We start from the raw sequence: 23090 nt of genomic DNA, 5'->3' as shown, positions 1-23090 counted from the left end.
AAAGATTGTTGCAAATGTTTCCTATCGTAGAATTTTCTTTTGCAAGCCTTTAGTTCAACCAGAATTTATTATTTATGATATAGTTATAGGTTGAACAATTGCAGTGTATGGTCTTTGACCGGAAGAGCGGATCAATTTCGCAAACAAATTCAATCTTTTCAATTAGAAACAAGTTAAAAGCAGTAAGTTCGGCCGGGCCGAACTTTGAATACCCTATACCATTTGGAAAGAATTTAGATATAAAATCCTGAAAAAACTTTGGTAAAATTTTAAAAATACCGAATATTGCCGTTATATTGGTGCCTATACGGCGTGGACCCACACAGGCATTATTTGTCATGAGTCATTACCAAATTCAAACTCGGAACTTGAAATAAACGGTGAATAATGTAGCTAAAATCATCAAAGTATATAATATAGGGAGGTACCGTTATATCGGAGCTGTGCGAAGCCCTGAACCTGCGTAGAAAATTTTTTGTCATATTCTGTAGCATCCATTATAAACTTCAAATACGACATTTCAAACAACTTTGGTGAGCATTGTACCTAAACTCGTCAAAATACCGAATATAGGGAGGTACTTGTATATGGGGCCTATACGAAGACCTGGCTGCACCCACACAGACTGGAGTTTCCATTACGAACTCTAAATGCGTAATTTGAAAAAAATTTGGTGAATAAAGACGCTAAAATCACCAAAATAATGAATATAGGGAGGTACCGTTATATGGGGGCTATACGAAGACGTGGACCTGCACAGACAATTTTCTGTCTTAGGCTGTAGTATCCATTGCGAACTTCAAATACCAAATTTTGAACAATTCCGATTATTAATGTTGCTAAAATCATTAAGATACCCAATATCGGGAGGTACCATTATATGGGGGCTATATGAAAACGTGGACCTACATGGCCCATTTACGAACTTAAAAAAAACTGTAAAAATAAACCTGTGTGCAAAATTTTAACCTTGTATCTCAACTCGTTCGAAATATAGCGTGATTACAACAGACAGACGGACACACAGACGGACATCGCTAAATCGAACTTTACGCTGATCAAGAATATATATACCTTTTTGGGTCTGACATGAGTATTTCGAGGAGTTACAAACGGAATGACGAACTTAATATACCCTCCATACTTTTTTTGGTGGAGGGTATAAAAAACCATAGTGCAGTGTACCGTCTTTGACCGGAACTGTGGATCAATTTCGCATTTTATGAATTTAAGAAGTGAAAAAAAAAAAACTCAATCATTTCAATTAGAAAAAATGAAGGTACCGCTGAACAATGGACTAATAATCTTATTAAAATAGTGACAATTTGTAGGGAAGGTACAAGAATGAATGACCCCGTATTCATACTACATCTAATGTTACTAGAGGTATAGAATAGTCCGAAGTAAAATATCATTTTTAAGAATTTTACAAAACATTGACACATTAGAGGGGAGGTGAAGAAAATCACTAACTCTATTCACATGTTAAAAGTGAAAGGGGAGGTACCAGAAGGCGTGCTCCGCTGTATCCCATAAAGATATGTAAAAAAAATTGTGAAATAACTGACTGAGTCTTCAAATTTTGCACAAGGATCTGTCTTGGGTTTTTGAAAATTTGGGTAACAAGATACGAAAAGTACGTAAATGTACCAATATAGAATACTTTACAGTGGACAAAAGGAATGATGGAGTGAAGGATAGATGTACCAAAGGGTTTTTGGAAATTGGAACTTTAAAGTTAGAAAAAGTTCTAAAAAGGCACTAAACTTTTAAAATGGTACTTTGTGAAAGAATATAGTTAAAACAAAGGTATGAGAACTAAGATTGGAATGCAATTTATATATATGAAGGTTTTCTTGGAAATGTGTACCTAGTGTGCAAACTGTACTAAAAAAATCCTATGGAGCCCAGTAGGTGGTAGTTTTGGAAATGTATACAACAGGTGCATGAAAAGCACTAAACAGTACTATATTTTGCAAAATTTGGTATTGGGTGGGAAGATAGTGCTTGAAATCTGAAATTTGGCATTAGTGTCACTGTTCACATGCAGGCTAGGCATATGGAGGTGTGTTTGGGAAAGTGTACTATATTGTGCGAAAATTACTGAATGGTACTATATTCGGTATGGGGTGAAGGAATAGAGATAACAATTCTGAAATTTGATACTTTGATTACTTATAGTATCTATGTTTGAGATTCGCCGGGGATTTGAAAATGTGTTCTATATTTGTGCGAAAAGTACCAAATGGTACTAAATTTGAAATTGGGTGAAGGGATAGGACTGGAATCCTCAAATTGGATATTGAGGTCTCTGTTGGTATCTGGAATTGTGATATGAAGGTGATTTTGGAAAAGTGTACAATAATTGTACGAAAAGTACTTAATTTGGTATTTGGTCAAGGAATAGAGTTGAAATCCTTAACTGAAGTTTACTGTTTGTGTGTGCAGTGATAATATGGAGACTATTGTGAAAATGCGTCCTTTAACTGTAGGAAAAAAACTAAATGTTACTATATTGGTATTGAGTGAAGGGATAGGGCTGGAATCCTAAAATTTTCCGAAAGCAGCTGGTTTTGGTTATCCGTACTATAATTGTACCAAATGGTACTAAATTTGTTAATGGGGAAATTACGGAGCTGAAATTTGATATTAGGGTCATTGTTGGTATCTGAGGTTTAGATATGCGTACTGTACGAAAATAACTATATATTCCTAAATTTGTATTGGGTAAAGAAATAAATCTTAAATCCTAAAATTGATACGGAATTCGCTGCTTGTACCTGTAGTTTTGAAAAAAGAGATGGTTTTGGAAATTCTTACAATGAACATGCTAAAGATGCAAACTGCCACAAAATGTTCAGTTGGGTGTTGGGATAGAGATTTAATTTTAAAATTTGATATCGAGGCCACTGTTGGTGTATAGGCTGGAGAGAAGGACGTGGATTTGGGAATGCGTACTATTATTTTTGGAAAAGACTAAATGCTACTAAATTTTCCGTTAAGTGAACGGATAGAGGTTGATTCCTGAAATTGAATATTGAGGTCAGTATTGTTTTCTAGGATTAAGATATGGTGGTGGCCTATTTATATTATGAAAAGAAATGTTTATATCCAGAAAAATTGAAGAAAAAAATTTAATTCTGCAAGGGTCTTACTAATAAGCACTTTGGATAACATCAAAACGAATGATTTTGAAGATTTGTAGTTAGAAAAAATAATCTTTTTCGATTATCTTTTACGATTAAGGAAAAACTTGAATGTTAATAAAATGTTATCGAACAGATGCCGAAAAGTTAGTACGGTGTATAAAGTTTCGTTTGAAGTTTTGTCGAAGAAATAGTGGAACGAATCAAAAATTTTAAGTTGAAATTTTAGCTGACGAAGTAGCGGGGACTGGCTATTTTTTTATAAACATGCTGAGCTAGTGCGGGGAGGTACCAGGAGGAACGGAAAGTTACTGTCCATCTCCCAACTCAACCTAATTTCTATATAAATAGGAGGATGTACAACATTTGGACGAATCGGATATTTCCTTCCATAGGAATCATGTGCACCAGCAAGACGGACGGACACCGTTAGATCTACTCCAAAAATTGATACTCAGGGTCTAAGCCCGTTATTTCAATGAGAAATTTAACAAATGGTATATACCCACTGTAGGCATATGACTGAAGCTATAAACATTATCAAATCCTTCAAAAGACTCAAAATAGGCACAATACCAAGATGTGAATCGATTTCGAAATTTTTGTGGAATAATTATAGTCAAATATAACATAAGTTACCAAATTGAACCAAATTTCCCTGTGATAGGTGGCAAAAACCACTAAAATATCTGAAATCAGGCCTTATTGCCATTTGGAAGCTATGAGAAAACGTATCACTCATTGGAAACTCCACAAATCAAATAATAGTTAATACCATTAGAAAACCCTTAAACGCATAAAGGACGTTAATATCGATATATAAGGGATAAAAAAAAATGTTGACCGATAGAACCCATTTTCAATCCTATAAAAAATAATAAAAAAATAATAATAATAGCCTAGTCCTTACCTAATTTGACTGACATCGTCTTAAAATTGCAACCTGACTTCAAAAAAATATTGAGAAATTTTACTCTATATCTTTTGCGGTATTGAACTGTGGAAAAAACCAACGTTTCTTTAAACCTTTAATTTCACGAAAATATTATTTCTTTTTTTTACGAACTACTAACAGCGGAAACTCAAATCATTATCGTGAAACTTGTGCTTGATATTCATGAATGATTTAATTGTTCGACTTAAATTTAAGGCACTTTTCTTAAACATTTATACACACATACACTCATATTTCTGTATTTGACAAGAACACAATCGACCTGCACACATAATCACACTGTCATTTCCATGACATGTATATCTATATGTATATATACTTCTACATACTCATATATGCAAGCCATCTACACATTTGCATTCGATAACTTGCTACATGTCGGCGGTGGGCGTTTCTAAATTTCCTCCTCCTTATATAGATGTATGCATGTGTTGTACACGCGTATACTTAGTATAAGTGGGAAAACGCTTAACAATGTAACATTTTGAGTGTAATTTCCGGTTTCAGTAAAACCTTTACTATCATTATAGGCTAACATGTATAACAAGCAAGACAGAAAGCAAGCAAGTAGGCTGGCAGGCGGGCTGGCTGGCAAGCACCGAAGCAAAGTCAACCATTCGGCATGGCAGCGCTCACAAGCCAACAAGCTCTTAAGGCCACAATCACACATACCATAACAGCGCAAAAGTCGCCGGCAGAAAGGATAAACGCGAATATGAACTCTCCAACATAATTACATATTCATATGGCTATGGCAATGTTGCCACATTGGTCTTACGGCAAAACACAATGAATTTAGATTCTTTGTTAAGGGGTTTGTTAAGATGTGTGTGTGTGAGAGTATATGTGTTTTAAGGGGAGGTTGTGGCATTGTTGCCCATAAACATATGAATAATTAAAATGATTTAACCTTTAAATTGCTAGAGCTTAATGTTCAAATTCCAGTGTATTATGGGTTGGAAGAAACATGTGAAGGGGTGGGGGAGAGATTTTTGTCCTCTGGAAGTACAAAAAGTAAAAAACGAAGCTAAGTTTGGCCGGGCCGAATTTATAATATCCTCCACCATTTTAAAAAATCTTGAATAATTTCAAAAAAAAAATCCGTCGAAAAATACCACATAAATGAAAACTGTTATATGAGGAATAAGGAATGCATGAGGAATTTTTTGTCAGATGGTGTGGTATCGATTACGAACTTCAAAAACGAAATTTGAAACAATTCAGTTAAATAATGTACTCAAAGTACTTGTTTGGATTTTCAGACAATTGTACTAAAAAAATGGTTAAACTCATGAAAGTACAGAATATCGTGAGGCACCGTTATGGGGGATATACCATATCGTGGACCTATATAAAAATTCTCTTCTAGAAAATGTGCCTAAAACTATTAAAATACCGAATAATGTGGGGGGGGGGGGGTGTGGTTACCTTTACATGGAAGCTATACGATATCGCCGACCGATATGGTCTATCTTCGAACTTGACATACCTGCACACAAAGACTCATCTGTGCAAAATTTTAGCTTCCTATCTTAATTCGTTTTCTATTTATACCCTCAGCAATATAGCTAGTTATACCCTCAGCCATATGGCTAGAGAGGGTATATATTATTTGATATGGCAAAAAAGTGCTAGTCGGAATAAGGGTTTTAGCCGATTGGTCTCTTTGGACCAAATCCGTTTCAGGACATTTGGGGTCGATCTAGCTATGTTCGTCCGACCGTCCGTCTGTCTGTCTGGCTAGCTGGTAAGCACGATAACTCTCAAGGGAGTATCCGATTTGGCCCAAACTTGGTACATCGCAATATTGATATCAAACTTAGATCGAGTTCGGAAATAGACATCGGTCTAGTCTTTCTAAAACATCCCACACAAAAAGTGGTGAACTGCCAAATTTGTTTTTCTCCGATCAGAAAACATTCGATGTCCAGTAGTTTGTAAACAAACAAAATTATCGTGATCTGGAGGGTATATTAAAGCCTTGGGTACGCAACCATTTTTGGCATTTTGCACATTTAAACAGGACTCAGCACCATCGCAATCAGAATGGTTACAAAATGAGGTTCCTCGCTTCATTTCCAGCGCACAATTGCCATCAAAATCTCCGGATACCAATCCGTTGGACTATTGTGTCTGGAGAATTTTGCAAAGCAAGGTTGGCACTAAAAAAAACCAAAGTGTCGATCACTTCAAGCAAGCGCTTCGTCGGGAGTGGGCCAAAATACCGCAGAGCAACATTCGGGCAGCGTGTGACGGTTTCATTGTCCGGCTATAATTCGTGCCAAAGGTGACCAATTCGAACAAATCTAAACATTTTTTGCTTTCATTTAATAAAATTAAAAAAAAAAAATGTAAAATTATGGCGTTTGACATTGTTGTAGTTTTTTATAACACCCTGTAAGTAAGCGAAAGTACTAAATTTCGCATGTAGTGCAGAACATAAACCTGAAATGTGAATTTTGGTATTAGGATCTTTGAAAACTTGTAGTTTCGTGGATTTCGAAATGCTTGAGATGCACTGATCGAAAAGTACCCAATTATAAAGAGGTGGAATTATGATATTTGGTTTTGAGATCATTGTGGGTGTGTAGCTTTCAGATTAGGAGGAATGAAAATTGTACTTTATCTTACATAGAGAACAGGAATAGAGCCGAACTTATGAACTTTGCTACAAGGGTGACTGGGCTTGACAATAGACCGTTTTTGGAAATGCGTGATGTATAGGGTATGAGAAGCACACAATTTGATATGGTGAAGTGGAAGCCCTCGACCAACAGACTCCTCCCAAAATTGTGTCAGCGTGAAATGCCTATAATACAGCAAGTGTGAAAATGAAAAATATCGGGCCACTCTTTCTGGTACTTCCCACTAAATTCAAAGAAAACTGTTAAACATTTCTCATACCAAGGGTGACCTTTTGAAAAAAAAAAAAATATATTTTAAGATTATTTCATGCAAATATTGACCGCGATTGCGCCTCTAATGGTCCATCGTTGAAATACTCTTTCCAACATTTCGGCAGGTATTTCACAAATAAATGCTTCAGTGTTTTCGTTCAATTCGATACTGGACATTGTTTGTGCTCTGAATCTTTTGCTTACCTATTAAAAAATCGTAGGTACGCTTCTGAATAGAAGTCGTTTGTGGGCTAACCAGGCCTCCGAAAAACTTGCTTCAATTCACGTATACAGTTAAACTCGCGGAGGTACTCCTGGGTGCCGAAAAAATAAATCGAGAATAATCTACTTTTCGATCTGACGTAAATAAGAGCGAGCATGTTTTGTCTCTGCCGAGAAGAGATTTAAAAGTAAACTCTGTATAAAACTCCCACTCTTCGAGCAGTCGCGCTCGTGAGCAAGTTTCACTCCAACGAATCCCTAGATTCGTTAAACCATCCACAAAATCAAAATTTTTCATATATTTTATTTTTATTTTTAAATGGAATTGAGATTTCTTCTCTTCCTTAACAGCACAAATATTCCATCCAAATGTCCGTATGAAAGTAGGACTTAATTTATGTTAACATGAAATTATGACCATGTTTACAACAGCCCAAGCCAACAACAAGAAATTCTGTCGTCCTCCCATACAACAACGACCATGTCTAGCACAAAAATGAGTTGCTTGTAGACAACATTCTTAGGGGGTCTACCCCTGCCGACACTTCTAACTTGGCTGAATGTTTAAATTAGCTCCATGCTCCTTGTTGGAAACATGTTCAACTGACATTCATTATCACGAGTGTTTGAGACGTCTAGCAGCTCACAATTAAACAATGAAATATCCCTTACATCGCAGTGTTAAGAAAATTTAAGTTTGTTTGGTTTTTTTTTTCAAGTAGCAATCAGCTAATTTTTTTATGGTTCATTTCGACGATGTCGTGCTGAAAAGAGATTTGAAATTTCTTGGCAAAATTTTGGTTTTCATATTTAATGATTTATGGCTATGTGGAACATAAAAACAATCATAAAAATTTGTTCAAGATTTTAAATCAATTTAATTAATTGCTGTTAGTCAGGTGAAATGTTGTTATTGTTCATTATCCGATCATTGCGAACTACCTGTCCCCCCACCTGGCCACAAAATCCACCTCTCACCGTTTGCTTTTGTTTTGTATTTCCTCTGTGTCAGGGAGGCGGGGAAGCTACTCGGTAGACTTGTTTGCGCCATTGCCATTGTGCGATTGTGCAATTAAAACAAATTTCTTTTTCCGTTTCCTTTCGTTTTGTTCGTGTGTTTTTATTTTTCTTCTTTTAATGGCAGCCATATTAGGGTTGCCAGTACAGAAAATTGAAATTTGTAATTAAATGTAGTAAAATCTTCTTTGAATCATGAAATCCATATCCCTTTTGTTCAATCCGCCAACAGGAAGAGTAGGGTGTTCTAGCTTTATTTCATTACAATTTCATTTTCAATTGTTTTGTTACTCCTTCCACTACCATCATCCAAATCGCATTGAGGTGGTATGACCAATTACATTTTTGCCCTCAAATGCCGACAACATTTTGCTTCGTAGACGAAGGATATTAAAAGATTACCGAGATTATAATGCCTCTTATGGCAACAACTAAGACGGCTTTTTAAAAGTAACGAAAAATTTCCTCAACCTTTCTCACATGTTTCCGGAATTTCAAGGAGTTGTGGTTTGAATATAAAATTATATGAACAATGATTTGGACAGAAGGTGGTTTTCTTGGGGAAGAGATAGTAAGGACGGGGGAGGGAGCGGGTGAGAGAGGTGCAAATAATTGTGGAAATTCCTTTTGTTCATGCTGATTGATTGATTAATTTATGAATTTCTTGGCATATTTGATGACAAAAGGGATTTCCAGTGGTTTTTGTGGGGGGCTTGGGTTCAATGGGTAAATTCTTTATAACCTAAGGGGCCTTGAGCGGGTCATGGTGAGGCTACAATATTCTCACCTGAGATTCAAGAAACACCAGGAAGGTTAAAGTCACGCATACATATTAACGAAGAATTATCCGTAAGAAAATAAGACACCTTAGCAATTAGATTGGCATTGTTCATATAAATTTCAAGTCCAGAATTAGAAGCAATATAAGAACAAGTTAAGAATACAGTGTTACCTGTGATAATTAGTTTAGCACAGACAATGGGATCAGCTGAGACATCAATCATTTCAGAAGGATTATGTCTATATAGACATAATCTATAACAAATCATTAAAAAAATAGTCTAAAGATGTAAAATCACACTATCAAGTCGGCTTACGGACTGCTACGGAACGTGAAATAAAATGTTCACCGAAATCGCATCTTAATAAGTCTGTGGTTAAACGTACGGTGTGGCATGTGACACCGTCTTGTTGGAACCGCATTTCAAGCAAATCAAGCTCTTGCATTTCGGCAAAAAAAGTTCGATATCACCTCTCGGTAGCGCGAAGCATTTACAGTTACGTTACGCTTTGCAGTATCTTCGAAGAAGCACGGTCCAATTATGCCACAAGCCCTTTAACCGCACCAAACTGCATCTGGCTGATCTTTATTCCAAAATTGGCAATTCTAATAATTACGTTCCTTTTGAGCAAATATATGAGGTAAGTCCCTGAAAACAATTTTTGTATGAACAAGTTAAATATCAGTCGGAATTCCCGAGATATGCATACCTCCAGCCGTGCATTATGGGGGAAGTTCCGAAGAAGTTTACCAATATTATCCATTTCTGACTCAGGAGTGATATATGTATGGGGACTTTACGTGGACCTGTACAGATAATTTTCTGTCGTAGGCTGTAGTATCCATTACAAACTTCAAATACCAAATATCAAATACCATACCATAGTATGGAAGGTATATTAAGTTTGTCATTCCGTTTGTAAAACTTCGAAATATACATTTTAGACCCCACAAAGTATATAAATTCTTGATCATCATAAAATTCTATGTCGATTTCACGACGACCGTCCGTCCGTCTTTCTGCCTGTCTGTCTGTCCGTCCGTTTGTCTGCCCGTCTGTGGAAATCACCATAGCTTCCGAACGAATAGAAATAGGTTAATATAACTTTGCTCAAATGTGTGTTTGGTCTGCAAGAATTTTGGTACTGAAAATGGGCTATAGAGGTCCACGTTTAGGTATAGCCTTCATATAACTGTACCACCTATATTCGGTAATTTACTGATTTCAGCAATAGTATTCACAGGAATTGTTTAATATTTCGTATTTGCTATTCGTACCGGGTTCTACAGCCTGTGACAGAAAATTGGCCATGCAGGTCTACGTCTTCGTATAGCCCCATATATCGGTACTCCCCTATATTCGGAATTTTGCTGATTTCAGCTACATTATTTACTGGAATTGTTTCATATTTCGTTTTTGAATTTCCTAATAGGTACTACGGTGCTTGACAAAAAATTGTCTATGCAGGGCCAGGTCTTCGTATAGCCCCTAAATATCGGTACCTTCCGATATTCGCCTTTTTTATCATTTTAGCGACTTTAGTCACGAGAATTGTTTCAAATTTCATATTTGAAGTTCCTAATGAGAAGCTCTCCGTATAGACCCTAAATATCGGAACCTCCCTACGTTCTAAATTTTGACAATTTTAGCTACATTTTTCACAGGAAATGGCAGGTCCACGTCTTCGTATAGACACGAAAATAACAGCAACTCCCTATATACGGTATTATTAAGGTTTTAACAGAATTTATAACGAATTCAATTCTTTATTTATTTATTTTTATTTATTATTTATTTTTTTTTTTTTTTTTGAAAATTTCCAAATTCCTTCCAAAAGGTGGAGGGTATTCAAAATTAGGCCCGGCCGACATTACTGATTTTTCACTTGTCATACTTCATCTAATACAGATATTAAAATTGGTACGGGCAAAATTACAACAAAATCGAGCATTTATATCCAATTTTATGCAAAATCATAAATTCCATATCCATCTTACGTTTCTGGTTGAGAGAAATATTTAGGTGTAACAAGTTGTAAATAATCGCTGACTTGTTTCTCAAGTTATGACAGATATAAGAATTGAAAACTGTGACCCTGAAGGGTTTCCCAGATATATATCATCTTCACAACAGATCTGGTGTTAGCAAACAGTTTTGTTGGTGGCTTATTTCGCTTTTTTTAAGCATTTTTTTTTTTCAAAATCTTGAACCCTTTGTGGGGGAGGTACCAGAAGGAATGTTCCGATCTTTACCATCTTTATAATAGATCTTGTGTATAGTAGATCTTGTGAATATGGAAGTATTGAGATGTACCAAGTCTGAATGGAATCGGATGTTTATTTTGCGTTTTATGAACTTCATGGATTTTCAAAATGTTGAACCTTTGTGGGGGAGGTACCAGAAGGAGTGGACCGATATATCACATTTTCACAGCAGACCTTGGGTTAATAAAAATATTGTGATGTGTGTAATTTGAAGAGAACCGGATGCTTATTTCGGATTTTATGATCGTTTTGGTTATCCAAAACTTTGACCTTCTGTGGGGGAGCTACCAGAAGGAATGGTCCGATCTCTACCATCTTTGTAACATATCATGTGTTTATGGAGATATTGAGTTGTACCTGAATGGAATCGGATGATAATTTCGTGTTTTATAAGCTTCTTGAACATTCAGAAGGTACCGATGCATTCCATCTTCACACTATACCTTGGGTTCATAAAAATATTGTGATGTGTGTGATTTGAAGACAATCGGACCATTACATCAAATTTTAAAAGGGTTATAATTATTTAAAATTTTGACCCCTTTGTGGGGTACGTATATGATGGAATAAACCGATACTCTCTATTTTCGCACCTGACCTGATACTGATGCAATTATTAGGATTTGCAAAGTTGGCGCAAATTCGGATTATCCTTTCTCCTACTGTGCAATAAATTATTTCCCTTGAAAATGTTGCCATCTTGTGGGGAGGTACCAAAAGGCGTGGACCGATATTGCACATTTCTGAACTCGATCTAAATTTGATAATCATATTACGATGTACCGAGTTTGGACTAAATCGGATAATCCCTTTGAGGCGGACGGACATCACTACATCGACTTCAAATGTTTTTAAACGGCTCCAGGTTCAATATTTGCTATAGCCGCCATCTAACACTTTTGTGTAGAATATTTCTTCTTTTGACTCCTTCTGTCTAAATAGAAATCTTATGTCACTTTCAACTCGAAAAATGGCCAAGGAAAATTTGATCAAAGAAATTGGGAAATATTTTCGGGATTTTTTGGAATATTTATGCCAACAATTTTTGTTTTCCTTTTTAGCTCTACTTTCATAATCTGTAGGATTTTCCCTGTAATTATTGGTGTCCTTGGAAAACAATTATTATAGGAAACATTTGAAAAATTAGTTCTAAAAATCCATACCTATTGGCCAGGTAGTTCTTGAAAAAGTATGTCTAATTATAATTATTTTTTACAGTTTTATATAGACCTATAGATTTCTATTTATTTAGATTTGCCAGAAAATTTAATATTAATAAAAATATTCTTCTAATATTTTAATTATAAGCTGTCATATAAAAACGCCTGCTATATTATGGTAGACTTAATACCAAAATATATATTTAGATATATAAACGAAATAAAACGAAAATCTCCACTCACCTGTACAAAGGTATGCCGGCATTATCACGAAACCACAAGACCATGTAGACATCGTCCAATGGCGCAGATATGGGACATGGCAGTGACACTGATTTACCCTCGACAGCTTCAATATCTTTTGTTTTAACTATTAACGGGAAACGGAAAAACACACACACATCCATACACACGGGCACAATAACATTAAGCCGAGATGTAAATGTGAAACGTTGGTGTTGGTTGGTATAGGTGAGGGGAAACGGTGACGGCGACCATATTTGTCCGGCCAAAAGAAATGATTATAAACGTGACCAAGGTGCCAAGGATAGATGATGATGATGGTGGCACAAAAGCAACAACGACGATATGCCAGGCCAGCAGGTGTATTTTTACAAAGCCAAAGACACAAGGAAAGCAACCAGGACCCAGTGATGGTAACGATGCCGATGGGAACCACATTCGCGTAGCAAGACAATGATAATATGTGTGGGTGGGCGGTATAGGTTCCATGGGTATTGTTTATATTGATGCCCATTCAGAACAAAGCGGGTTGGGTCATCATCATCATCAGTTATGTTTGTTTTGTTTTTGGTTTTGTTATGCCACAAAATGCCATGACCATGACAACACCAAAGGCAAATGTCGTTGTTGGTATTATCATTTAGTTGGACAGGCAATAACATTTTCATTTCGGATTGTCCAGTAAGCCAGGCAAGCGACCACCAGCACCAGCAACAAGATTCATATTCAAAGCCAAGAGAGAGCCAAAGCCATACAAAGAAATCATCGGGAACGGTAATGGCATCAGTCATGTAAATTTAATTAATATAACAACATCATGGTGGTCAAACAATCATCAATTGTTTGATGGAAAGAAAGACAGAAGAAAAAACAACAACAATCACAACAACAGCCACAGACATTGTCATTCGCAAGGACCGCCGTTGTAGGATAAAAGGGGAATCGGGTGGATGTCAACACAAAAAGTATTGAAGTGTTCCAATAACAACACCCACCCACATCCATTAACAACAGATACATCAAAAGGTGTACAAAAAGTTGTTGTGTTATTGTTGTTGTTGTTGTTCGAGTCGTGAACAATGTCACCATGCAATTGACATCATTAGTTGTTGCGTACAACCAAACGGTCAAACAAAGTTCCAACAGCATCATCAGCAGCAGCAGCAGTAGTAGTAGTAGTTGTAGTGGCATTAAAGAAAACATTCCATCCATGGCGAACAGAAAAAAATGTTCAGGTTCAGTTTAAGATATTTGTTGTTGTTATATGGTTAGTTGTTGTTATTGTTCCGGTAGTTATGACCACATTGAGAGAGTGTGTGTGTGTGTGCGAGAGTTTTAGTTCACATCCATGTAGGTGTGAGTTGTCAAGTTGTACAAAAATTTCCCCAGTTATTGTTGGTCGTCCATTGGTTCGTTGGCATTGTGGTCCAATGGCAAGTGGTTTGTTTACCAGTCGCAGTCGCAGGGTGGGGGGTTATAGTTATTTTTATATTGTGTGCCATTGAGGTTGCGAGTTCCGTACGTATAATGTTTTTTTTTGTTCCACACATAGTATTTGGTTGTTCGCAAGCCATGTTGCCAGATCCAACACAAAATTTATTTTTTTAGGTTGATTTTGGGTTATTGTTATCCAAAGCGCCACATAATAAAGTAGAAGGATCCATGTTTTAATAGAGTGTTGTGGGTTGTTTCCAGTTGCAGATATTCAACAGGGATCGGAAAAGAGAAGAAAAAATTAAGGAGAAAATATTTAATATGAGTAAAACGCAAGATATTATGAGGAACTAAATACAATTTTATAAAGCTCGAGAAGGTCTTAATTAAAAAGGTAAGACCGACGGTATTTCTATGAGAAGATAAAGATGCCTAAATAAAGAAGACCACAAGATCATCTTTGAGGAAACCCAGGCAAACTCCAAACTCATATTCATGGAGAAGACAAACAAGTTCTCCAAAAGAAAAATCCAATAAGAATTCAGAGATAGAAGAATAACATGTGTCATTCTTATAAACGAACTGGTTGATTTCTTTTAGAAGACCAGGCCCAAAGGTCTTCTCAAAGAAGGTTCACAGCAGGTCTTCTCATAGAAGGTCCACAGCAGGTCTTCTCCTAAAAGGTCCACAGCAGGTCTTCTCATAGAAGGTCCACAGCAGAAGGCCTTCTCATAGAAGAGCAAAAGGTCTTCTCATAGAAGGCCAAAGGTCTTCTCATAGAAGGCCAAAGGTCTTCTCATAGATGACCAAAGGTCTTCTCATAGAACAGCAGATAAAGGCCTTCGCATAGATGGCCAAAGGTCTTCTCATAGATGGCCAAAGGTCTTCTCATAGAAGGCCAAAGGTCTTCTCACAGAACAGCAGATAAAGGCCTTCGCATAGAATATAAGAAGAAGATCTTCTCATAGAAGATCACAAGAAGGTCTTCTCATAGAAGTGCACAATAAGGTCTTCTCACAGAAGAGCAGAAGAAGGTCTTCTCATAGATGACCAGTAAGTGGGTCTCGTCAGAGGGGACCAGTAAGTTGGTACTCCCATAGAAGACCAGTAAGTAGTTCTCCTCATAGGAGATCAGTAAGTGGGTCTTCTCATATAAGTCTAGTAAGTAGGCCTTCTCCTAAAAGACCAGCAAGTAGGTCTTCTCATAGAAGACCAGTAGAATGTCTTCTCATAGACCAATAGTAGAAGACCAATAGTAGGTCTTCTCATAGAAGACCAGTAAGTAGGTCTTCTGTAGAAGACTAGCAAATAGGTCTTCTCATAGAAGACAAGTAGTCTTCTTCTCATGGAAGACCAGTAGTATGTCTTCTCATAGAAGACTAATAGTAGGTCTTCTCATAGAAGAACAATAGTAGGTCTTCTTATAAATGACCAGCACCAGCATAAAATACCAGGACTTCTCATATTAGACCAATAAGTAGGTCTTCTCATAAAAGGCATGTAGTAAGTCTTCTCATAGAAGATCAGTAGTAGGTCTTCTCATAGAAGATCAGTAGTAGGTTTTCCAATAGAAGGTCTTATAGGCGAAGAGTCCCTTCTCTTGCAGGGAAAGAGATTGTGCTCTTGTAGCTGAAGAGCTCCTGCCCATCTTGAGAAGAGTTCCCTCTGTTAGAAGAAACGTTGTCGCTCTCGTAGAATTAGAGTCCCTTCCCTTGTAGAAGAAGATGTCATTTTCTTCTAACAGAAGATATCATTTTCTTCTAAAAGAAGAGCTCCTTCTCTTCTAAAAGAAGAGCTCCTTCTATTCTAAAAGAAGAGCTCGTTCTATTCTTAAAGAAGAGCTCCTTCTATTCTAAAAGAAGAGCTCCTTCTCTTCTAAAAGAAGAGCTCCTTCTCTTCTAAAAGAAGAGCTCCTTCTCTTCTAAAAGAAGAGCTCCTGCTCTTCTAAGAGAAGAGCTCATGCTCTTCTAAGAGAAGAGCTCCTGCTCTTCTAAGAGAAGAGCTCCTGCTCTTCTCTTCTAAAAGAAGAGCTCCTTCTATTCTAAAAGAAGAGCTCCTTCTATTCTTAAAGAAGAGCTCCTTCTATTCTAAAAGAAGAGCTCCTTCTATTCTTAAAGAAGAGCTGCTTCTCTTCTAAAAGAAGAGCTCCTGCTCTTCTAAGAGAAGAGCTCCTGCTCTTCTAAGAGAAGAGCTCCTGCTCTTCTAAGAGAAGAGTTCCTGCTCTTCTAAGAGAAGAGTTCCTGCTCTTCTAAGAGAAGAGTTCCTGCTCTTCTAAGAGAAGAGTTCCTGCTCTTCTAAGAGAAGAGTTCCTGCTCTTCTAAGAGAAGAGTTCCTGCTCTTCTAAGAGAAGAGTTCCTGCTCTTCTAAGAGAAGAGTTCCTGCTCTTCTAAGAGAAGAGTTCCTGCTCTTCTAAGAGAAGAGTTCCTGCTCTTCTAAGAGAAGAGTTCCTGCTCTTCTAAGAGAAGAGTTCCTGCTCTTCTAAGAGAAGAGTTCCTGCTCTTCTAAGAGAAGAGCTCCTGCTCTTCTAAGGGAAGAGCTCCTGCACTTCTAAGAGAAGAGCTCCTGCTCTTCTAAGAGAAGAGCTCCTGCTCTTCTAAGAGAAGAGCTCCTGCTCTTCTAAGAGAAGAGCTCCTGCTCTTCTAAGAGAAGAGCTCCTGCTCTTCTAGGAGAAGAGCTCCTGCTCTTCTAGGAGAAGAGCTCCAGCTCTTCTAGGAGAAGAGCTCCTGCTCTTCTAGGAGAAGAGCTCCTGCTCTTCTAGGAGAAGAGCTCCTGCTCTTCTAGGAGAAGAGCTCCTGCTCTTCTAGGAGAAGAGCTCCTGCTCTTCTAGGAGAAGAGCTCCTGCTCTTCTAGGAGAAGAGCTCCTGCTCTTCTAGGAGAAGAGCTCCTGCTCTTCTAAAAGAATAGCTATTTTATTCTAAAAAAAGAGCTTCCACTTTTCTCTTCAGCTGTTCTAAAAGGAGGGCTCTTCTAGCAGAGAAACTCCTGCTCTTCTAAAAGAAGAGCTGCTCTTCTTTAAATATAACTTTTTTAATTTCTCAAAAACGGGGTTTTAAAGATAAAATTTGTTCTTTACAAGAGGACCTCTCTGTCTTCTATTAAAGTACAACTTGGTATTCTATATGAAGACCTCATGGTCTTCTCTGAGTAGGCGTATTGGTCTATATATATATATATATATATATATATATAAATACCTCTGTGTCGTTCTCTTGAAGACCAACAAATTACATTCCAATTGTTCTTCTCATTATAAAACCGAAATCCCATCCTTAAAGTATTTAAATATATTTTTAATAGGCTTTCATTATTATTAGGAAAATTTTAAGAATTTTAATTCCCATAACAAAATTTTAATAAATTCCATAAGAATTTTTCTTGATATTCATTTCTATACTCAATTTTTCTTAAAATTCCTATAAACTTCTTTTAGTGAAAAATATTCATTTGAATTCAATATCTCTGGCAATTTGTCATTAACAAAATTATGTTATCAACATTTCAATGGTTATTGACATATATTATGATCAATAAATTATAATATGTTCCCTTTTAGCAGGACATGCAATAATGGCATACACACCTACATACACATTGAAGGCAATAACAACAACATTATTAATTTGTAATTATGTCAAAAAGCAGCTTACATAATATGCTAGTGTGTGTTTGTATTTGTATTTGTAAATTTCATTACAATCATCACCTTTTGTTGGGCATTCATTCATGCCTAACATGGACGTGATTTTGTTGTTTGTCGTCCAGAATCATGTCCGACCGACAGGACAGCACAACATTTGTTTAACAAGTGTGTAAACAAAGTGCTGCGGAGGCAGGATTGGAGATTACTACGCACTAGTAGGTAATAATTTATTAATCATAAATACGTTTAATTAACCATTAGTATTAGCCATTTTGTTAATATTGAACTATTGCTGTAATAGTGGGGTGGGGGAGAGGGTGAGTATGGGTGTTGGTATGTGCGCTCATGGGCACAGTGAGTGAGTGATTCATTATAATTTAATTAGGTGTTAGGCTCACTGATGGAAATGTCAAGACAAGGACATTGGGACATGTGTTTCTGGGTTATTAATTAAGGTAAATATGTATATCACACGGATACATATATATTGATGTGGAGATTATTATTTTGGGACAAAAAATCAATAAAGACATTTTAGTTTAAGAATTCTTAACAGAGTTTTCCAAGAATTTTGAAATAATTTAATATTCCGTTTTGATGTAAAACAAAAACACCTTACAGGTCAGTGAATATGTAAACATACTTTAGATATTGTCTGTAAATATTTATCTACAATGTGATGTATGTATGTAAAATGAATGAAAAAGTATGAGTGTATGTATGAGTCTTTAGTTTACAAAGAAACAATGTATATATACATAAGGAAATTTATTTTCTTGCATACCTATGTTTGAATACTATTCGAAAATATCGATTGAATATTATAGAAAAATTAACAATTTTCAAGTGAAAAAATACAGATATTAACAAAAGTGGATTTTTAAAAAAATATTTTTTTTAATGATGAGGATTGGTGGCTCTTTCCGAAACCTAGATATCCCCTGCCTTACACCCTTGGTAAACATTACCATCGTTCTCCACGAATAAACAAACGTTGTTTTCTAAAAAAAAAAACAAAAATAAAGGGATTAAGCCTGACCATTTGAAACAACAAATTTTTTCTTTAAATATTAAAATATTTACAAACGTCGGTTTACTAAAAATTGGATTTTTATAATTTTTTTTTCAAAGTGTTTACAACCGTGGATTTAAAAACATTTTTTTCAGAGTATTGACAAAAGTGGATTTTTTTATAAAACATTTTTTAAAGTATTTGCAAATGTGGATCTTTTTAAAAATTATTTTTTCAAACGTGGATTTTTTCGAAGTATTTACAAATGTGGATTTTTTTAAAAATTATTTTTTCAAACGTGGATTTTTTCGAAGTATTTACAAATGTGGATTTTTTCAAAAAAATATTCTTTTAAAGTATTTACAAATTACCATTTAAAAAATATACTTTTTTTTGAATATTTACAAACATGGATTTTTTTAAAAATATTTTTTTAAAAAATATTATTTTAAAATTTTAACAAAAGCCTATTTTTTAAATATATATAGACGTGGATTTTTAAAAAATATTTTTTGAAGCACTTTCAACGTCGGTTTACTAAAAATTGGATTTTTATAATTTTTTTTTAAGGTATTACTAAAAATTGGATTTTTATATATTTTTTTAAAGTATTACAACCACGGATTTTAAAAACTTTTTTTTGAGAGTATTGACAGATTGGATTTTTTTTATAATTTTTTTTAAAGTATTTGCTACCGTGGATTTGAAAAAAAAAATTTTTTCAGAGTATTTATAAAATTGGATTTTTATAATTTTTTTCAAAGTATTTACAACCGTGGATTTTAAAAACATTTTTTTTTCAGAGTATTGACAAAAGTGAATTATTTTTTTTAATATTTTTTCAAAGTATTTGGAACTGTGGATTTTTTTAAAAATAATTTTTTCAAACGAGGATTTTTTCGATGTATTTACAAACGTGGATTTTTTCAAAAAATATTTTTTTAAGTATTTACAAATTACCATTTAAAAAAATCCTTTTTTGGAATATACAAACATGGATTTTTTAAAAATGATTTTTTTTGAAATATTACCGATGCCTATATTTTTTAAAAATATTATTTTAAAATATTAACAAAAGCCTATTTTTTTAAATATTTTTTTTTAAATATATACAGACGTGGATTTTTAAAAAATATCCACTTTCAAACATCATTATTTTGAAAATTATTTTCTTTGAAATATTATAAATGCCAATTTTATTTAGAAACATACCTATTATGGATTGTTTAAAAAGTGCTTTTTTAGAAAACGTAATTAAAAAAAAATTAATTGACTTGAATTGTTTAAAAAACATTTTTAAATTAACGTGAATTTTTTAAAAATATTTTTTTACAAATTTGAATTTAAAAAATAAAAAAAATTAATAAGTTTAAACTTTTAAAAAGTATTTTTTTAAAGCTTTAACAAATGTGGATTTTTTAAAAATAGTTTTTCCAAAATATTAAGTGTGTATTTATAGGTCATGCACCAACAAACTACCAAAATTAGCCGTTGAAGCGATACAGGGTGAGATAAAAAACTGCAACAAAATCATACGCCATAATTTTTACATTTTTTTAATTTTATTTTTTTAATATTGAATGAAAATTAGCCTTTGAAGCGATACAGGGTGAAATAAAAAACTGCAACAAAGTCAAACACCACAATTTTTACATTTTTTTTTTTTAATTTTATTTAATGAAAGCAAAAATTGTCGGAAATTGAAATGCATCAAATATTAGAATAAGTTTAGATTTGTTCGAATTGGTCACCTTTGGCACAAATTATGGCCTTCAAACGCCAATGAAACGTCACACGCTGCCCGTTGCTCTGCGGTATTTTGGCCCATTCCCGGCGAAGCGCTTGCTTGAGGTGATCGACACTTTGGTATTTTTTAGTGCCAACCTTGATTTCCAAAATACTGCAGACACAATAATCCAACGGATTGGTATCTGGAGATTTTGGTAACCATTGTGCGCTGGGAATGAAGAGAGGAACATCATTTTGAATTTTATAAAAAAATATTTTTTCAAGTATTAACAAACGTGAATTTTTTAAAAAATATTTTAAAAGTATTAACAAATGTGAATTTTTAATTTTTGTTTTTTCAAAGCATTAACAAATGTGGACTTTTTATAAAAAAATATTTGTTAAAGTATTTATTTGTTAAAACACGTAGATTTATTTAAAAAATATTTGTTAAAGTATTTATTTATTTATTAACAAACGTGTTTTTTTTTAAATATTTGTTAATGTATTTATTTATTTATTAACAAACGTGGATTTTAAAAAAAATATTTGTTAAAGTATTTATTTATTTATTAACAAGCGTGGATTTTTTAAAAAAAATATTTGTTATAGTATTTATTTATTTATTAACAAACTTTTATTTTTTAGTAAACGTGGACTTTTTAAAAAATATTTTTTTAAAAATATATAATAATAATATTTTTTCAAAGACATTTTTTCCATGCATTAACAAACTTGGTTATTTTAATATTTTTTGAAATATTTACAAATGTCCAATTTTTTTAAAATGGTATTTTGAAATATTTATGTATACTTTTTACTCAACTTGAAAGGTGGAATTTTTAAAGTGTATTTTTTAGAGTATTATTATTAAAGTATATATCGGTCACGCACCCATTAGGTCGTGACCGATTTTCAAACCCAGCCTTTGAAGCAAGATATTTATTTACATATTCACCAATAAGTCAATGATGGCCTTCCACTAAAGGGCCCTTAGCACGAGGTTAAGCTTTGCTTAGAAGTCGTAGATATTCGCATAAATTTGATCTTTTGCGTCGTATTTTTTCCCGCCACATATCCCTCATCGGAAGCGAAGTTAAATAAATAAATAAAAAAAAAAAAAAACAAAACCATTTAACGCTGTGAAATTGCGTGCATTTATTTAAATAAATTAATCCCTGGGGTTAGATATGTTGTTGCTTTTTTCTCATCATGGGCCAAACGTTTACGATTAGGCACACGCATACATACATACATAATCAAGCATGGGTATCTAGACACAGCAAGTATTACAATTCGTTACCCAAAAAAAGAAGATGTATGGAAATAATAAATTTCGAAAAAAAACGTAGTAACTTCCAAAACACACGTACACTGTGTGTGTAATAATGCGTATCAGGCCGGGTGTATTAGGATGTATATGTGAGGGTGCGTGTGCTTATGTCTTTAGTGTGAAAGTTTATTGCGTGCATGCGTTTTGTATAAACAAAAATATCCCCATTTAACTATAACATATCCTTGGTCTGGTCTTCTCCTTTTTTTTTTTGTTATTGTCATTATTGCTTAAGGTTTATTCTACTTTTTAACTCCCCAAGTTTCGTAGACATGTCGTAGATCTTGGTGTAGTGTGTGTGTTTTGCTTATACACTCCCGTGCACACACATTTGCATATTTCTAATCAAATTTAGAATTATGGCCACAGATCCATACAATATTCGTTTTTTTTTCTGGGCGAAGATGGAAGTTTGGGTTTAATAATGCTGAATGTTGTTTTTTTATTCATCCCCTTCCGCATATCCCCCATTTGGCTACATGTCCTGATTATCCCTCATTTATGTGCCTAACAAAATTGCCTACACTTGCCACTCTGTCGAGATGCCAAATATTAGCCCTCTTATCAGGGTAATAATTTTTAGAAGGCAATTCCATCATTTTTGTGTTGAGCTTTATTCGGAAAAGTTTTTTTTTTTTTGGTGTCAGTCAGCCAGCCAGTCAGTCATGTTGGTGGTGATAGTATTTCATTCATTTTCATATAAATGTATTTTCATTTGGGATTAGTGGTTATTTTTTGTTGGCTGCTAGTAGTGATGACTCTCACACATAGTCATCACTAGGAATATTTAAGTCGAAAGCTAGGAATATTTAAGTTGATTTTATATTTCTAAAAAAGATTTCTATGCTAGACCAAATCATGGAATATAATATTTATTCGCAGGATTTAAGTCATGTGAAAATAGTCGGGCAATTGGGAAAAAATGGATATGTAACTTGAATTTTGAGGCAAACATTTCTGGGTCTATTTTCGTTATGGCTTCATAGATTCACTGCAAAAAAGATGTTTTGAATTTTGAAACTTCTGCAGCGTCTTGGCTTGGTAATCCCTGAGCTTTTTCTGCGTTAGTATCCTTCAGTCGTAAAACTTATGTCTTCATCTTAGTCATGCTGGACATTGTACACCCATTCAATACCACTTTTTGAGACTATGACATATTCCTTTTCGCTACGCTTGTCTCCCGGCAGCTTGTAGGTAAGGTAAGACCTTAGAGTGGCATGTTTTACCAGATTATATTTCTGATCTTAATATTAGAAT

At 34.6% G+C, this 23090-nt stretch overlaps 1 protein-coding gene across 1 annotated transcript in view; it reads right to left on the bottom strand.

Annotated features, from left to right (window-relative positions):
- The window catches only part of LOC101894038 (neural cell adhesion molecule 1-B), a 503351-nt gene that overhangs the window by 202591 nt on the left and 277670 nt on the right, over positions 1-23090 (bottom strand). Inside the window, exon 3 of the mRNA XM_059129927.1 lies at positions 12687-12813. Within this exon, the coding sequence (XP_058985910.1) occupies positions 12687-12813 (127 nt within the window). The remainder of the gene's footprint in view (positions 1-12686; positions 12814-23090) is intronic.

This window comes from Musca domestica, unplaced genomic scaffold (genome assembly GCF_030504385.1).
Source record: "Musca domestica strain aabys unplaced genomic scaffold, Musca_domestica.polishedcontigs.V.1.1 7, whole genome shotgun sequence".
Lineage (NCBI taxonomy): Eukaryota > Metazoa > Arthropoda > Insecta > Diptera > Muscidae > Musca > Musca domestica.
Note: the sequence above shows the minus strand (reverse complement) of the source record. Positions and strands in the feature narration are given on the sequence as shown.